This window comes from Acanthaster planci, linkage group LG07 (assembly GCF_054643075.1).
Source record: "Acanthaster planci isolate LZ-2023a linkage group LG07, COTS_SCS, whole genome shotgun sequence".
Lineage (NCBI taxonomy): Eukaryota > Metazoa > Echinodermata > Asteroidea > Valvatida > Acanthasteridae > Acanthaster > Acanthaster planci.
The window spans coordinates 308,149-327,363 of record NC_141783.1 but is presented as its reverse complement, the minus strand read 5'-3'; the positions used below and the strand labels follow the sequence as shown (position 1 = coordinate 327,363).

The following is a 19,215-nucleotide window of genomic DNA, read 5'->3' as shown; positions in this document are numbered from 1 at the left end:
TGAGACATAAGCTCCTTTATGACAGCTTACCTGGCACTGATGGAACAGTGAGTGAAACCGGCTGGTCCAACTCGGATACATGTATCTTCATAGGTCTAACAACTCATTTTCAGAGGTACTCTATTGGTGGTCGTGAAGATGAGCCAGTACTAGTGTTTGACGATGGCCACAACTCTCACATTTCATTGACAGTGATTGACTGGGCAAAGAAGAATAACATCGTACTCTTCTTTCTACCGGCATAAACCAGTCACATACTTCAGCCCCTGGATATTGGCTGCTTTGGACCCTTTCAGAGGGTGTACAATGCCGTACAGGTACATGCGGGCCAACTCTTCTATCGGAATTGACAAATTTGCGATATGCAGGTTGGCATGAGGGGCTTATGAGAAGGCACTTTCACCAGGAAACCTGCAACGTTCCTTTAGGTAGGCAGGAATTTACCTGCTGGATCCAACAATCGTCCATAAATCGGCATTTGTTCCTGCAAAGATTCTTTGCAAACCTCAAAGTAAGAAACCTCGAAAGAAGAAAGACTGGGACAAAGGAAGAAAGCTGCGGAAGAAAGAAAATGTATGAGGGAAAGTCAAAACGAAAGACACAAGATAAGAGAATATCAACAATCAGTGTCTACCAAAAAACAGAAGACGACACATAAAACAATAAAATCTGAGAAGGCAAATGGTTAATTCCAGAAATTAGGGGTCCAAAAATGTGACATTTTTGTGTCCTTGTTATATCCGAGCTTTGTTATTTAACATGGAAATATATCCGGAATTGTTTTGAAACTATTACTATTTGTTTGGCAGGTAATTTGCATTGATTCATCACTCTTGGAAATTAGAAATTTGTTCTGAACTTACAAAATCATACATGTATGTCAGATGTGACAGGGACGCGGAAAAAGTGGACCCCCAATTTCTGGAATTACCCAAACACAAGTCAGAAGTGGTTGATTCCTGCCTAATTAAATTCTTCTCAGCCCAGAACAAGTTGAGTGCAGTCATCGACTGTCAGATCATCAAGAAAGGCTGTGACAGTGAGCTGTCTTTCTGAAGAATCGGGTGAAGTCAGTGAAGATGAAATTGATGAGTCGGAGAAATGCTGCATTTGTCATCGGTACCAACCAATTGAGCTAGCGCAGTCTGACTGCATTTATTTCACGTTTTCTGGTTGGTACCAATACTAGGTAGATAGAGGTGTTGTCAAAAGCTTCAATTTATTCCTTTCAATTGAGTGCACTTGATTGGATAGTCTAGGGTGTGCGAAAATTGCCAACTGGAGGATATAAAATTCAAATTGGACGTGTCCAGGTCAGTGGGCAGTGCGGGTGCAAATACTGTATTCCAACCACAGAGGTTTTTTATTGTATGAAAAGATGATGCCGCTATCCCATTCAGTGGTAACACAAGTTCCTCTCTGGTGATTGCAACAGTTATAACTTGTAATGCATGTACATGTTGAAGCTTCAAGAGCACCTCTAAGGAAAACATGTTTTCTCTGATTGTATCTGTTCATATTCATATTGAAGCATCCAAGACATAAGATTACCAAAGGCTGGCAGTATGTGTTTGATGTGATGGGGGTGTGAGGGGAGGACCACTTCTCAACTTCTATCATTTTAATCATTCTATGTATTTGGCATTGTGAGCATCGTGTGACCAGGGAACGTTGCAACTCTACTGTAACTTAGCGCAGGATGGCATAGCTTTCACAGGGACAGATGGCACAGCGGCGTGGTGGTGCAGCAGCATGGCATCCTTTCCTCTGGCAATGCCCTGGCCAAATATCCGGACGCCTGTTTGGTTTTCATTTTGGACAATTGACATGACAATGCACAAAGTTTCAAAAGCATGTAGGCCTGGTATGAAGCCATTACTAAACAGTTTGAATTTGACGTATTTCACACGTCTGAACAGACGACTTTGCTGAGCAGACAATTTGTCTCAATGGATGACCTATCTCGATGCACGACTTGTCTCAGCGGTCAACTAGCCTCTCCTTTTGACACACAGCCAGTCGAGTTGTCTCATTGGTCGAGTTGTATATATTTACACCTGGAGTAGATCATTTGTTCCATTTATTGAGTATTAACTTGATTATTATTTTGACAGAAAGGGAACATATTCTGTGAATTGGCCCGGCAAAATGCTCTAAAAGAGCCAACACAATTTTTGTTGTAGCCTTCTTTCCAGTTGTTTGTAGCGAATCTCCCCCATGTCATGAGCGTATAATGCTGGATATTTCCATCTAGCTCTCTGGAAGGATGAGAGTTGGGCATGATCGGCTGATCTACATAATCACCCACTTGCTCTGTGTGATTGGTTGATCCTGTATGAAATTTCCAATTTCACTTCCCATTTCAGAAACAACCTTCCACAACCATGAATAAAAAAGGGAGGCAATTGGCTGATGGCAAATTAGATTCTAGTACATCCACAGATACTAATTTATTTCCTTACACCTCAATAAAACACATGTGCACAGCAAAGATTGATTGATTGACTAATGTGTCCAACATAACTATTAACAAGTGTTTTTAGCAATTCAACAGGGATATGGTAGATTAAATCTGTTAGAATTAAAGTACTGTTTGATTTAGATGGATTTCACTGGTTCATTTACATTTTAAGCGAGGAGTATCTACATGTAAGTGGATCCATAAAATAACTTAAATTGATTAAAGATTTCAGTAGTTTCTATTCTTAGTCGCCATTTTTCAGTCTTCTTAAGTTGTGTTAGTTCTGCAACCTACTAGTATTTTCACTTGGTACTTGTTTTAACAACATGTACATGGACATGTACATGTATAGCTATGTACATTTATGCAACTTTAAACCCTGTTGAATGAATTCCTGGAGGTCTTTCTGAGGCCAAATGTCAAAGGAAGGTTATAAGCTTCAAAAATGTTCACACTGAAAGTCATTCAAATTGCACCACTGTGCACACTGTTAACTAATTGATGTAGTTTTGATATTAGGTACATGTATATGTATGAGTTGCAGTGTCTTCTTTATCTCTAAAAATGTTTGAAAAACTTAAAACTTTATCATGGATTGCCACCCTTTAATGCGCATCCACATTCAAATTGTTGATGTATATTGGAAACCAGACCAAGTTATGTTAGATTTCAGTGAAATGCCTTGCTGTGATGCTTGATTCAGGCTCAATGTTTCCACATTTTATTTCCCATCGTTCCCTTTCCAACTTCTGTCCGACAGCCCTTTTAAGCCTCTCTAGTGAAGCCCAAGATGGCACGACCAGCCTCCAAAGAGACTTTCAAGCAGAGGATTGCTAGCATTTTCCGTAGGAAAGAGAGTGCCATTATCCCGAATGTCGCAACAGAATCGAGATCTGAGGAATTCCTCATCACACCTGCTCTGCTAAAGGTGCATTTTTATCTTTCAATTTGACTGGAGCAACAGTATTTGATGATTAAATTATGCATAATTATTTCTAATGTAAGTACATGTACATGTACATTGCTTCAGTAGTTACAGAGATGAAGCCAGGGCCAAAATTTCATCTAATGTAATGGTTCTTAAGTGTTTTTCATCGTGTTCATGATGTTCCAAGTGTGAATTCTGAATTTGCTAAGCTGAATTAAGAAATGCTTCTAGTTACTTGTTTTGTAACCATGGTAACAGTGACCTTTTGCATTATTGTGAAACATTTCCTTCTGGATTGGTTTCTTTGCAGGAGATTCACCGAGACAGCCCGCCCAGCCAACGAGTTAAAGCGATCCGAGATCTCTGTGAGTTAGTAACAACCAAGCGACTGGAAGATGTGAGTTGTCTCACGGTGTTGCCGTTATTCTTAACTTTGTTACCAGAATCATACAAGAGAACATTAAAGTTTTAACAACAATTCAGGAATTTGAAAGCCATTCTTGCTCGTATTAGATAAAACCACTAAAGTTGAATTATATTTATTATCTTAAAAGAAATATGAGTTTGTTTATTCAATCTTAGAATGGGATTGAGGCTTTGTGGGCAGCAACGTCAGATTTCCTGGAGCCTCATGTACCAGTGGAACACAGACACCTCATGCTGACTTTTATCAAATGCATCATTGTTGGGCAGGTAAACTTAACATCAAGAATTATTTCTGGGACCAAGTATTGCCATCGTAGCAAAAATCTTCAACTACTTGCAACTTTGATTAAACAGTGCAAACTTCTACTGTTTTATTTGTGTCTAAATTAAATTGCAGAAATAATGCTTAGAATAGCATAGTCTTTGAAATTCACCATGGCGCAAGAAACAATGGCCTAGTAACCCTTCAAAGTTGAAGTGCAAAGACGAAATGCTGTTTATCAGTAGCAGAATCATTTTCAATGCTATTAGAGGTCATTGGACCCTGCCATGCTTTATATTAATCCGTACTCGGTTTGAAAGTTAACCCTAAAAAGAGCTTTGGGGTGGAACAGAATCCACCCCCTCAACATTTTTTTCTAATATCGCACAGTGCATGTCTTTCATGGGCTGAGCCTTTAGGAGTTTTTAGAGTAACTCTTTGCAGTCATTTTGACACCAAGTTTGTGAAAATTGAACATGCTGTTCTTGTGCAATGCCCATTTTTCCAAGACGGGTCAGCCAAAAATGTATACACTTTTTCACTGTTAATGCAAGTGGGCTGGCACGCATGTTGCCTTGAACTTCACATGGGCTCAAGAACAAAACTGCATGTCTGATTAAGTTTAAAAGCCATATTTGTAGTGAAAAGGGGTGTGTTTACTTGCATGCCAAGTTTGAAAAAATTGAGCATGGTACAGATCTCTGAGGGTTAATGTTCCTGTTTTCACTTTTAACTCTTGCAAACAGAATGAAAGGCTCGAAGTTATGAGGGCCGTATTCTTTGAGGTCATCAAGAAGCACTCCATCTTTGAAGACCTGCCACAGCGGTACGTTTGACAATAAGCAGGAAACACATAGTCATACACCAAAGGAGGGGAAGATGGAAAGTGGTGTAATGTAACTCTTGATAAAACTTTGAAGTTTAACAAAATCAACTTGATATTGCAGTTCATGTCTTTCAGTGAGAAACTTCTCATCTCCATCCATACTTAGATTTCTTAAATGTACAGCCCTTCATTTGTCATTTGTACATTATGCTCCTTTGAAGCAACATTGTCACTTGAAATCTAAACAAGGGTGCCTAAGAACAAATCTGATGAAGTTCAGATTTCAGATCAGAAGTTGCTGGGTCATGTTTTGAATTGCACTGGAATTCAGCATCTGGGACACGTGTCCACATTCATTTGCATGTGGCTTCAGGATTGGATGATGTGATGAACTAAACCGACCAATTATGTTAACTGTGCACGTGTATTGTGTCAACGCTTGCGCACTTCTGATGGCTATTTTCCAAAAATACATCTTGAGACACGTCGTTGGAAATGGCCTTCTTTCATTGCTTTCTTCAAAATGACAACTTGAGTTGTGCACCACAACCATCTTTAAACCAAATATGCTTTGCAACAATAACTGTGTCAGTTACTTGTTGGATAGCTGCAAATGATGGACTGCCTTGAAATATTGGGATATTTCTTAATTTGTCAAATGTTAATGTAATCTAACTGTACTTTTTGTCCATTTAGATTGGATGTTCTGAAGTCGTTAAGCGCTAATGGGAAAAACCTGCTTCATTTTGAGGAGGATATGGGTCCGTTTCTGCTTGCCTGGATGCCAGATGTGATCAGTTATGGCATGTCAGTCTTGTTAGTTCGTCTTGCATTATAAATTCAAATTCTTTTTGATTGTTAATGTAACACCGGAGGAGCAATATCGTAGAATAGAATCGATGCTCATAAAGTTCCTTGTTACAACATGTATGTGACATTCTTTGCGTACCCCAATGGTGAAACTTCAGATTAATGTCAGGAAAATGCCCCCAAATTAAAACAAAATTATTCCTGAGAGATTAATGAAAAGTTTACAAATGCAGAGATTTCAATACCCTCCCCTTCACCTAAAAATGGTTGCATATTGAAATTGTCATGTGGCATTGAACCATTGATATGTTATTCTTATCTTCTCAGGACAGCCGAGTTTCTGGGTCTTCTTGTCAATGTCTTCAAGTTCAACTCCTGTTACCTTGACGACCACATTGTGTCTGGACTTGTCAAGTATGTGACGGTTTATTTTCTGAAACTGCTAAATGTAGAAGGGTGTTGGGTAGAGAAATGTATCACTCCCTGCTACCTGCCAAAAATGATGTTTTCCACCTGTACATGTATGTTCAGGGTTTCCAAGACCATGGAAAATCTGCAAATCCTGGAAGAAGTCCTGGAAAAATCTTTGAAAATTTGAGAGGAAATAAGATTTTGTGGAATCCTGTTGTCAGAGGGAAAAAAAGTTATGGAATCAAGCTCTTGCAAGGGTTAATTTTGATGGGCTATTTTTAATGTGATTATAGATTAATGAGAAATTTACAGGCTATCCTAAGTGAAGAGTTGTGGCTATGGCAGCCTCCAACTTGTCTCTACAAAACATCATGGAAATTGGCATATTTTAGTCCTGTAAACGTCATAGAATTTGATTTTAAGCTTTTGCCTGTAATTGAATTGCAGCCAGATTTACTTTGCTGGGAGTTTCAGAAACAAGATTTAAGCCATTGAACAGTTTTCTTTGGAATGCTGTAAACAATTCATCAATTCTTAGACAACAAAATCTAAGCAGAAATCCTGCCATTTTTCTTTCCAGACATACCTGTACAGTGTGCAGTCGTACTGGTCGTGAGTATGACATTGAGCAATCATTGAAGGTGCTAGACGCTGTGGTTTGCTACAGCTGTCTTCCAACTGAAGCACTCTATAACTTTGTGACAGCTCTGTGCCGAACCGTTGGTGTACAGCAGTTTGCTCAAGCCAGTTGGAAGGTACTGTACCATGTTGGTTTTATGTTTTCAGAAACTACATGTATACTATCAGGGCCCAATTTTTATGAGACTGCTAAGCATAGGATTTTATGTGAACAGGGGTTCCACATACATGTATTTCATGAAGACCATAAACGGTAAGCACAGCATAAGGCCTGCTTACCTTGGAGGGAAAATTTGCTTAATGTGGTGACGTAGAAGTGGAAATCTCCACTTAGATTAGCGCTTTTTCTGCCATAGTGTGGTAATGTTTGGAATATAAGCTGTGGCTTATACGTTGATTCTCATGCTGAACAATGTCTCTGCGGCTTATACGGCCAACTTTGAAGGATAAAATCAGTCACAAAAGCTGCAGCCAGGACACCCATACTGGTGTTTTGGTTGATTGCCGTTTCCATGTGATAACTCAACCTCGTAAATAAAATTAGAGTTGTGTGTGTTCTGAGTTATTGATGGAGTCACAAACACATGCTTGAAATGTATACGTAATCTTAAACTTGTTCTGCTTGTTATTCTTGTTACCTAAAGATTTCTTTCTACCATTAAATAAAAAACAAGCATTTCAGTGTTGAACCTTCGTGTGGCAATGTTTTGTCTTTCCGCCCATCGTGTGCAGCGTGATATGACACAGAATTTCAATTTTTTCTCACTTGGGTTTTCTGTTGGCGACTCTTTCTGTGGTCACATGGTTATCGGCGAGAGCCAGCGATTGGACTGTCCATGAATGGGTCTGCGGTAGCAGTTAGGCTAGCCTGAAAACAGGGTTTGTCACGGTCACAGTGGTGCATGCATTCCGTGTTCCATGTGCAGCATGCATGCAACATTATGAGTGGTTTCAATGTGATGACTCGAACCAACGTCTTGTGGCGGGTTTTTCATTTTTGAAGCGCATTTGGTGGTGATTTTTGATTGGCGCTTTTTGATTGGTGTCACAAAACTTCAAGATAAACATATGTAGTGCAATGGGACAGTTACGGAGGTATTTTTTTTACATAAAAGCCTATCCTCTTAGCAAGAAGTAGTTGGCTATGAATTAAAACAATGTTTTGACTTTCAAGTAATATCTCATGTGAAAGAGTACAGGAAAGATTCATTGAAATACATACTGTTGATGACAGTGGACAGCAAGTGTCGTAGAAAGAAGACAAACCATTTTACCAGGGATTGTTCTATTATGTGTTTGCAGCTGATGAGGAATCTATTAGGAACTCATCTCGGGCACAGTGCAATCTACACTATGTGCACTATTATGGAAAATGGGTAAGAGCTGGTTTTTAATTTACCTCTTTGAGGCATTTTTTCTAAGAATTTTGTTGAGGCCCTGTCTGCTGTACCCATCTCCTGTCTTCCGTCAGTCACTCTGTCTCGTAACATTCTTATTTAGCTGTACCCATCTCCTGTCTCCCGTCAGTCACTCTGTCTCGTAACATTCTTATTTAGCTGTACCCATCTCCTGTCTTCCGTCAGTCACTCTGTCTCGTAACATTCTTATTTAGCTGTACCCATCTCCTGTCTTCCGTCAGTCACTCTGTCTCGTAACATTCTTATTTAGCTGTACCCATCTCCTGTCTTCCGTCAGTCACTCTGTCTCGTAACATTCTTATTTAGCTGTACCCATCTCCTGTCTTCCGTCAGTCACTGTCTCGTAACATTCTTATTTAGCTGTACCCATCTCCTGTCTTCCGTCAGTCACTCTGTCTCGTAACATTCTTATTTAGCTGTACCCATCTCCTGTCTTCCGTCAGTCACTCTGTCTCGTAACATTCTTATTTAGCTGTACCCATCTGCTGTCTTCCGTCAGTCACTCTGTCTCGTAACATTCTTATTTAGCTGTACCCATCTCCTGTCTTCCGTCAGTCACTCTGTCTCGTAACATTCTTATTTAGCTGTACCCATCTCCTGTCTTCTGTCAGTCACTCTGTCTCGTAACATTCTTATTTAGCTATACCCATCTCCTGTCTTCCGTCAGTCACTCTGTCTCGTAACATTCTTATTTAGCTGTACCCATCTCCTGTCTTCCGTCAGTCACTCTGTCTCGTAACATTCTTATTTAGCTGTACCCATCTCCTGTCTTCCGTCAGTCACTCTGTCTCGTAACATTCTTATTTAGCTGTACCCATCTCCTGTCTTCCGTCAGTCACTCTGTCTCGTAACATTCTTATTTAGCTGTACCCATCTCCTGTCTTCCGTCAGTCACTCTGTCTCGTAACATTCTTATTTAGCTGTACCCATCTCCTGTCTTCCGTCAGTCACTCTGTCTCGTAACATTCTTATTTAGCTGTACCCATCTCCTGTCTTCCGTCAGTCACTCTGTCTCGTAACATTCTTATTTAGCTGTACCCATCTCCTGTCTTCCGTCAGTCACTGTCTCGTAACATTCTTATTTAGCTATACCCATCTCCTGTCTTCCGTCAGTCACTCTGTCTCGTAACATTCTTATTTAGCTGTACCCATCTCCTGTCTTCCGTCAGTCACTCTGTCTCGTAACATTCTTATTTAGCTGTACCCATCTCCTGTCTTCCGTCAGTCACTCTGTCTCGTAACATTCTTATTTAGCTGTACCCATCTCCTGTCTTCCGTCAGTCACTCTGTCTCGTAACATTCTTATTTAGCTGTACCCATCTCCTGTCTTCCGTCAGTCACTCTGTCTCGTAACATTCTTATTTAGCTATACCTATCTCCTGTCTTCCGTCAGTCACTGTCTCGTAACATTCTTATTTAGCTGTACCCATCTCCTGTCTTCCGTCAGTCACTCTGTCTCGTAACATTCTTATTTAGCTGTACCCATCTCCTGTCTTCCGTCAGTCACTCTGTCTCGTAACATTCTTATTTAGCTGTACCCATCTCCTGTCTTCCGTCAGTCACTCTGTCTCGTAACATTCTTATTTAGCTGTACCCATCTCCTGTCTTCCGTCAGTCACTCTGTCTCGTAACATTCTTATTTAGCTGTACCCATCTCCTGTCTTCCGTCAGTCACTCTGTCTCGTAACATTCTTATTTAGCTGTACCCATCTCCTGTCTTCCGTCAGTCACTCTGTCTCGTAACATTCTTATTTAGCTGTACCCATCTCCTGTCTTCCGTCAGTCACTCTGTCTCGTAACATTCTTATTTAGCTGTACCCATCTCCTGTCTTCCGTCAGTCACTGTCTCGTAACATTCTTATTTAGCTGTACCCATCTCCTGTCTTCCGTCAGTCACTCTGTCTCGTAACATTCTTATTTAGCTGTACCCATCTCCTGTCTTCCGTCAGTCACTCTGTCTCGTAACATTCTCTCTTATTTATCAGATGAGCACTGCTTGAACGAAATATCAGCAATGGATAAACCAATCGTTATCACTTTGACCAAGTCTCACATGAATTCAGTCATTGTTTGATTTGTGACCTTAGCTTTTTGTCTTGTGATATCAGGCAGAACCAAGGAGATGTGATTCTATTGAGAGGGGCGGTGTTCTATGTTGGTATGGCCCGATGGGGGTCTATGAGGGTGGCTTCCCTCAAACACAATTTCACCTCTGTCTTACCGTCATTCCTGAAGGTAATAGTCAGGTGTTTTTGACTATGCCCTCTTGTCAGGGGCAGGGGATCCTATGGGCAAATTTGGGGTGACCAGAATTGCATTCAACTTGTCCGATGCCTCTTCCACTTGCAGTGTTTTGACTTTTCAAAATGCATGTTTCCTTACATAGGGGAAAAGTTGTCCTTTATGTCGCCATTGCATGTAGTTGATTAGAAACACTGTGAACAGTCTGCATTAGACATTAAAAAGTTCAGTTGTGTTTATGGGCTGGATTTTTGAAATGACAGCACAAAATGGTTATGTAACCAACTAATTTGCTAACTTGCTAATGTATACTCAGTACCGTACCTGGCAGTTGTTCCAATCTTGTGTGTGACATGCATATGAGTGTTGTGCCACTTTAGTATCAGTAGTAGACCTGAACAAAGTTCTGCTGAGGTTGGCCCGTCAAGAGGGTAGTTCATTACTGAGTTTCCCTAAGGAAGTCACCGAGTTTCATTTTTTTGTCTCTCTTCTCAGGCTTTACGTTGCAGACATCCCACAGTTGCCTATGAAGTGACTCTCTCCTTGCAGCGATTGGTCAAGAAATATGGAAAGGACATGCAGCCAGTGACTTGGGACATTGTGCTGGACATCATCGAGGATCTCTTTAAGAACATACAGGTATTTTATGCGACACGTCTTCTATTTGATAGGGCTGTTGATGAGAAATTTCTGAAATGTGTTTGACAAAAACAGTTATCTTAAAAATCAGACCATTCCATTTTTTGTCTGTAGACAGTGTTCCAGTTGTCAGTTGCCATATTTGCAGAGTGGGGAATATGTACAAACTATGATGTTAATCCTGAGCAGCCAATATGAAAAAATTATATTTAGTTTGGTAAGTGGCCACAAAATGTGCATTTAAAGGTACAGTCCATCATTTGCAGTAAGTGATAAAATTATTGTCAAAAAGCATACTTGGTTTAAAGTTGTTTCCTGACTGAATTGTTAAATTATTCTTTCTGGCAAGCTGTCATTTTCAAGAAAACAATGAAAGAAAGCCATTTCCAAAGAAGTTTCTAAAGATGCATGGTGCACAAGTGTTAACACAGCACAAGCGTGTGGTTACTGGAATTTGTTGGTTCTATGTGTTACATCTTGGAGCTGCATTTGACCGAACTTGAGAAATTGACCCAAATGCTTACTTCCAGTGCAATTCAAAGCATGACTTATCAACTTTTGATTTTACGAATTTTTGCTCTAAATGTACAATGTATTCATTCAGCTGAAACTTCAGTGGGTTTGTTCTTCGGTATCCTTTCTGAGATTTTGAGTCTTTGTGATGCTTCAAAGGAAGACACTGCACAAATGACAAATGATGGACTGTACCTTGAACTGAAACTTTGGCTTTTCCTTGAAATGTGCCAGCTGGAATCTTGATAGAGGTTTTAATATGCCAGCTGGACTCTTGATAGAGGTTTTGTTTTCCAAAATCTGTAATGGCTTAGCAAATGAAAAAAAGAATATTGGAAGATGTGGTGGGTTATGACTTGTTTTTGTTTTTATCCAGATCTATTCAACCCATGAACTTCTACCAGATGATCTCCATGACCTTCTGACGACAACAGAAATGTTGCATGACATCAAATCCTTCAGTGGTTCAGCTTCCAGATTATTTGGAATAGTTGAAGAATTTGCCGAGATCAGACCAGTAAGCCATAAATGTATACAAGTTAGCTGCAAGTATTCTGTACACTACTGAATCTTAGCTCACATGCACTATGCAGTTGAGCCTCAGTAAGAAGAGCACTGTCAATACAAGGTTCATGTTAGAAGAAAAAGTTTAGGTCTAAACTTTTTTCGTTGTTTTCCACTCCTGATAATACAAGGTTCCTGTTAAAACAAGGTCATTTGTAAAGTCCCAAGGACCTCGTATTAACCCCTTCGCGCCGGGACGCGGATAGAGCCGCCGTAAAAATTGAGATGCTCAGCCGGCTTTTCAGCTATTATTCTCGGCCCACGCTCGAGCGAACACGGAGAAAGAAGGCAGACCCTGGCTCTTGTATATATGGTAATTGGTCTTTGTGCGTAGCCCAGAAATGAAAAGACCGATTTTGCATCATAATCACCAGCTTCACAATAGTCCCCACTTTGAAAGGAGGCAACGGGAATGTGGAAGCGCGAGTAGAGCCGCATGCTACCAAACAATCAGCCTTTTCACCGTGTAATTCAAAGTGTGCAGAGCACGCAGGGCCACAAACCGAGAATCTGCAGTTTGGCAGGTGGCCTTCATGGCCAAGCGAGGCTGGAATTCTTGGAGTTGGCTTTCGGGAAGATATTACCGTCGTCGAGGGGTTAACGAGATTTGACGGTACATGTACCCTTCCCTGGTGGTCATGAATCGCCTTGATAACACCCTATAAAACCCCTATTCAGAATCCATTCCAAGTCTTTGATGGACGTCTTTCCAAACTACACATACTAGTAGGATATTCTGCTAGTGCAAGTACAACACTACTATTGTGGGGTTATGTTCTCTTCAATGTCAGCCATGATAGTTCATTCAAAGTGATCCGTTCATCACTCTCAATCACTTTCTCCAGGAGACATCTGTTTTGACCCTGGTGTCATTCCGAGCTCAGTCTATCCACCCCACCAAGGTCGATTGGATTCAGAATCTTCAAGGTTTGATGGATCGCTACTTTAAGAATGAATATCGCACAGCCATCCGAGAAGCAGCTCTACGTGTGCTGTCATCAGTTCTCAGCTCTACGAGTCATCTCTATGAGGTAAGAGATGGTTACCAGGATAACACTGTTTGAATTTCTTTGTATAACATACATTCACCACACCACTAGGCTTCATTCGGAAAGTGATGCCAGCTCAGAAAACATCTTAAAGTGTGAGTTTTTTACTTTGTACAAATGTACAGTTCTCAATTGTATTTAGTTGAGAATCATTTGAAGGTCCATTTTGTCAATTGTCATTGGTGCATTATGATGCTTTATGTTCCTTTGAGGCAATAGAGTTATCCAAAATCTAAAGAAGGGTGCTTAAGAACAAACCTGATGAAGTTTGAGATGTAGGCTTGCAGATACACCATGGAATCAATCTCTTTTGGAGGAGGTGTGGTTCTAAAAACAACCGGTGAGTGTTGACTCAACGTTTCAACCAGGATGCACTGGTCGTCTCAAGCCTACACACTATATATTTCCGCTCGGTTGAAATGCAGTTTCTTGATTAAAACTGGTGTATATCACCTGCTCACTCAATTTAACCGTGTTCATTTTCGGTTAAACTAGGAGCACCAAAACACACGGTTAAAATGGGATTGTTTTGGGAAACTGGCATGGAGCTGTGCTCATTAACTCTGCGGTCAGTTTTGTGGTTGTTCAGCTCGGCTAGTCAGGCCAGCTATTTGGTTAAAACAGGGATCTTCCGGGGAATCACACTCTGGGGTCAGTTTTGTGGTTGTTCAGCTCGGCTAGTCAGGCCAGCTATTCGGTTAAAACAGGGATCTTCCTGGGAATCACACTCTGTGGTCAGTTTTGTGGTTGTTCAGCTCGGCTAGTCAGGCCAGCTATTTGGTTAAAACAGGGACCTTCTGGGGATTCACACTCTTGGGTCAGTTTTGTGGTTGTTCAGCGTGGCTAGTCAGGCCAGCTATTTGGTTAAAACAAGGACCTTCTGGGGAATCACACTCTTGGGTCAGTTTTGTGGTTTTTCAGCTCGGCTAGTCAGGCCAGCTATTTGGTTAAAACAAGGACCTTCTGGGGAATCACACTCTGGGGTCAGTTTTGTGGTTTTTCAGCTCGGCTAGTCAGGCCAGCTATTTGGTTAAAACAGGGAATCACACTCTGGGGTCAGTTTTGTGGAGTTTAATCCCCAATGTCAGATAAGTTCCTTTGTGCGTGGCGATCATACCGCATTAATAGGCTGCCCCGCCCTAATCCCTAACCGTATACTAAATAACTTTTAATCACCACTGACTGATACAAGCGAGTTCTTTGCATCGGTACTCAGCACTTCATAGGCCCATCCTGGCCTGTACCTGAATGTATTTGTCTTCAGGCGTCGTGCCTCCCATATATTTCAGGATACAAACATTTTATTTCACGCATCACAAATCCCTGCTAAACAATCGAGCCCTTCAAGACTCGACTGGTTGATCCGCGGATGGAATGCAACATGCAAGCTTATGTAAATTAGCAACCTCGTGAATGCGCCTGATCTCCCACGTATCGTGAATATTTTTGCTACAAGTTCATGCTTCAGCCAAACCACCAAAGCGCTGAACCGAACCTAAAATCATTGAACATGGCACTTTCGAACCGAACCGACCCACACTGTTAGGTTCGGATGTTCGGCATTGATATGGCATGGCATTGATAGCAAACTACATGCATAGAAACATTGAGGAAAAAAAAACCAGATGGAAACGGAAACAGGATAACGAGTTATACCCGCACTAGCTCAGCCGGGGACTGTACAATGCACACATGCACCTACATGTACATGTACTGTACATAACACATGTACAATGTACATGTACAGTAAACTTAAGATGGCGCCCCGCATCACATGATGGTGAAAATTCAAAATCAACTACTCCAGATGTAGGTATCGTTTTTGTTTGATCAATTTATTGCTTTATATGTCAAAAATCAGTGAATTTATTGTGCAAAGTTACAATGTAGGTATGGTATTTCAGCCGCATTACAAATACTAAATTCTCACAACATTTGTGCTTATGTACATGTGTATTCATACAACATTATGTACGTAAATCTCCAGCATGCACACCCTTACGTTCCTTGGCCAATGAAGTTAGAAATGGACATAAAAAATGAAGTTTGATTAGATGCTGGTTGCAGTTGGAATCGCCCTTGATCGACGGCAATTCCAAGGGATCCTAGGCCCCATTCGCGTAGAGATACAGCCCAATTTGCATGTAACGTCTTTTTCATTCCTGCTATTGGCTGAGATAATAATGAAAAGGATGTTCTAAGCTTGGGGATGGGGGATTGAGAGATTTCTAACCAGGAATTAGTTGTAGACTGTAGATCAAAAAGTGCAATGTGAGGTTTAATTTGAAGAAGTTGAGAATGAGTAATTCCTCAAATTACAAATATACTGATGACTGGCCAACACAAGCCGGTCGAGGTGATCGCTACCCATTGCAATATCGGTTCATGTCCGCGTCCGCCCCTGTGCACCTTTTATCCGCCCCAGCCCGTGCACGTGCAGAAAAGCTTGCCTGCGATATCACGCGTCACACAGTCAACTGTAGCTGGCCCAACAATTCAGCACATGGGAGGGGGGGGAGCTGGAGCTGTACCACGCAGGCGGCCCGTTAGCTGGGACACTGTCCGTTGAAGAATGATGAAGTTGGTCCTCAAAAAGGGATGAATTATTCCAGATTCTCCCATGGATTTGATATGGTTTGGATTGCCAAGTTCTTGCCAATTTGTTGGGGCTTATGGGCTGGCGGTACCAAGCTGCCACTAATGCCATGGGGAATTTTTAATCGGTAAAAGCTTACAAGCTTTTGACTCATGGTTAACATCGGACTGTGGGCGCCGCCATAAACTTCAGTATTTAAAATAAACCACTTCAGACACAGGTATCGTTTTTATTCGATCAATTCATTGCTTTATATGTAAAAAATCAGTGAATTTATGTAAACGGGTGCGGAAATACCTCCACACGCCAGTACATTGAAGCCAATTTCCAACTTGTGGAACTCAAGGAAGATGATTGACATTTCCCCCAAGCTGCTCCTATATTAGGTAAAAAGTGGATTTACCCAATGGGACACTGTGGTTTGTAGCACACCATCTCTCCACCGTTAAAACATGGTTAAAATGGGTGACTGTCCGTTTGGACTGCTGATGGACCAGGAGAAGATTAAGGCTTGAATAACAAAGGGTGGTGAGCTCGGTTGAAATGGGGTTAAAATGGGGTGAACATTTTGGCTTGATCTATGCAGTTAAACCGGGGTTAAAATCAGGGTGGAATACTTTTTAACCGAGAAATGACATTTAACCCTATTTTAACCGATCTAAATAGTGACATCTCATGTAACGTCCACCATGCAAAGCTTCAAATCTTACTGATGAAGTTTCAGCTCAGTGAATCTGTGTATGTTGAGGGAAACAGTGTTCCCAGATTTCACTTTCAGATCAAAAGTTGCTGAGTCATGTTTTGAATTCAGCATCTGGGACATCTTGATGTCACACTGAACTAACACATTATGGTAACTGAGCGGGTGTGTTGTGCTTCTGATGGCAATTATCCAAAACTGCGTGGCTTCAAATGGCCTTCATTGATTTCTTCAAAATGACAGCTTGCCAGAAAGACTTTTTTCACAGGAAGTTAAGTCCTATAACCATCTTTAAACTAATTGCTTTTGAACAATAATTTCATCAGTTACTTTTGGGATAACTGCAGATGATGAACTGTGCCCGTAAATGTAGTGTATACTAGTTTGGTGCTTAGTAACCTTATGTTTTCAAGCCTGAATCGTCGACTAATTTCTCTGTTCAGGATGACTTGATAGGGATGGTCGTCCTACCTCAGCTCAGCCACATTGCTGAGGATCAAGACGCCATTGTCCGTCAAGCTGCTGTCCATCTGTTAATGGATGTAGCCCAAGTTTGTCAGACTCCTCGTTGCTTGGACATACTGGACATTATACAAAAGGTGAGCCACTTTGGGCCATGTTATTGTGGTCATTGTTTATCGCTGCCGTCATTGTTTTCATCAACATTATCTTGATTGCTGTAAGGGTGAGGGATGTTATCAGTGTCCATTCTCATGAGCCAAGCACGTATTTATTGCCGTTCATAAATACCTTTTACGTCAGAATGTCGAAACAAATTTAAAAAATTATAAATTTCCAAAAATTATAAATTTCCAAGTTTACTACTTTTTAAAAATGCCCCACAAACAACAATACCTAGATTAGTGCATATGGCGTGCACTGTCTGAGGGTGTACCGAATGTGATCCAGTACAGTGTGAATTGGGAACTTCCAAAAGTGCAGATTCATTGGATGTATTCTGTAAACTTAAGCAGGGCTTCTGTTAGCGTTTGTATTGGCGTATTTTACGCTATGAAAATGGAGAATACGAAAACAACTTCGCCCCAAAAAACATTAAAAACGCATTCATTTTGACCCCCAATACTTTAAAAACGCTGTTTTTTATTGTAGGACGTCAAATACATTGTGAGGGCAACTGTTTAGCCGTATCATGCCACTCAATCATGCCGGTACTTCGTCCTCATGGCTTGATGGCAAGCCTTCCACTTGCTTGGCCGAGTGCTCGCTCAATTTCGTTCGGCGAAAAAGCATGGCGACGTGCACGATGTCTCATTCTCTCATTATAGCGCACGTGTAACAGTACGTGTACATGTTCAATACAGTGTACTGCGGCCGTACTGTACGGAATGCAGCTCTGTTCATGTAAATGGCACCTGCGCTGTGTGCACTTTGGATTCGATTACATCAAATTGGTACCGATCAAAACATTGCTACGCCTTGTGTGTAGCACAGCCCAGAGCAGCATGCAGCGCCATCCAGTGCATTGATCAAGTGATAGCCCTCTTGTGGCAGAATTAGTGTTGTCATAATGGCATACAGACAACTTAACCCGTCAGAGCTCTTCCCCAAACTAGCCATGACATCGACAATGACTCGCCTTCCAATGTCATCAGGAGAATAAGTATGTGCTTGGCCAGTCTTAAAGTAACGTTTAAGACCTTGCTCAGGAGACTGAATGCTGATAATGCCCTGGCAGGGGTCGACATTCAGTTTTTTTGCCCAGAAGCTAGAAACAGCTCCTGGCCTTTCAAATGTCAGGGGTTTTGGGGAGCTGCTTCACTGAACCCGGGGGCTGTTTAAAGTTAAGCCATATTAGGCCAAAAAAATAATAGTTCTGCTTCTGATTACATGCCGCTCAAAAATGGGGTCAGTATGTTGGAAATTTTGTCGGGGTTAATTTTTCTGTGCTGTTTGAATGGCATAAATGGGTAGGAAGCTTCTAAAAAATTGTCTCAAAAATGGATAAAAACCCGTCTTACTCCTTGTAAAAATTTCTACAGTGGACAATTCACAACAACTATAGACAATTCACACAATACTAGTCAGGTGATCACACCGTTAAACTGGCCAACAAAGTCTGTGTGTCGCATGGTAAGCTTGCATGATGCATCCAAACAGCCAGGCAATAAACCTTTGCTGTGGCAGGAAATTTTGTGGAAGCAAGCTTGCTTCAAGTATGAGCACAACCAACTCAAAGTAAACTCCTGAACACAGAGAATACATACATAGACAAGAGACCAAGTTTTATTTGCAGAAATCCTGTTGCAACATCAATTTTTTGACCTGCAGCTGTAGGGTTGCACGTGTGTACAGCCAATGTAGCGTAATCTACCGGGACGTATAATTTGGCACATTCCCATCACACAATCTCTTGCATGGGTGCAGCACAGTGGGAACCAGTGCAGCTTTGCTTTAATGGAGTGAGCTTTGCGAAGGGAACTCGGGAAAATAACGGGAGATTCTTTTCAAAAATTGCAAATATAAGTAAAAACACTTTTAAAACAGGCATTTAATGCGAGAAAAGGTTGTTAAGAGGTGTTTTGTGTGGACAGGATTGGTATCAGCCTTGCACTAATTTCAGCACCTGACCTCTCACTTCTTTCCTGGTTACCAGGTGCTAATCATGGTCTTATATGCACCTGCGAATCACATATTTGTTCCCTTATTTGAGACTACCCACATGACAGGTTCTTGACCAATAGGAATGGTTAAAATGTCTGAGGTATTTACAA

At 41.2% G+C, this 19,215-nt stretch overlaps 1 protein-coding gene across 4 annotated transcripts in view; it reads left to right on the top strand.

The window, feature by feature from the left end:
- tsc2 (TSC complex subunit 2) overlaps positions 1-19,215 on the top strand; it is a 49,646-nt gene that overhangs the window by 3,383 nt on the left and 27,048 nt on the right. For 3 of the 4 annotated variants that reach the window (XM_087138850.1, XM_087138849.1, XM_087138847.1), the window contains exons 2-14: positions 3,222-3,389; positions 3,700-3,786; positions 3,972-4,082; positions 4,824-4,903; positions 5,600-5,719; positions 6,041-6,127; positions 6,705-6,879; positions 8,066-8,139; positions 10,290-10,416; positions 10,918-11,061; positions 11,951-12,091; positions 12,984-13,169; positions 16,927-17,082. In XM_087138850.1, coding sequence (XP_086994976.1) covers positions 3,252-3,389; positions 3,700-3,786; positions 3,972-4,082; positions 4,824-4,903; positions 5,600-5,719; positions 6,041-6,127; positions 6,705-6,879; positions 8,066-8,139; positions 10,290-10,416; positions 10,918-11,061; positions 11,951-12,091; positions 12,984-13,169; positions 16,927-17,082 — 1,626 coding nt within the window. In that variant the 5' untranslated portion in view covers positions 3,222-3,251. The remainder of the gene's footprint in view (positions 1-3,221; positions 3,390-3,699; positions 3,787-3,971; positions 4,083-4,823; positions 4,904-5,599; positions 5,720-6,040; positions 6,128-6,704; positions 6,880-8,065; positions 8,140-10,289; positions 10,417-10,917; positions 11,062-11,950; positions 12,092-12,983; positions 13,170-16,926; positions 17,083-19,215) is intronic. The other variant, XM_087138848.1, reaches the window with a different exon arrangement.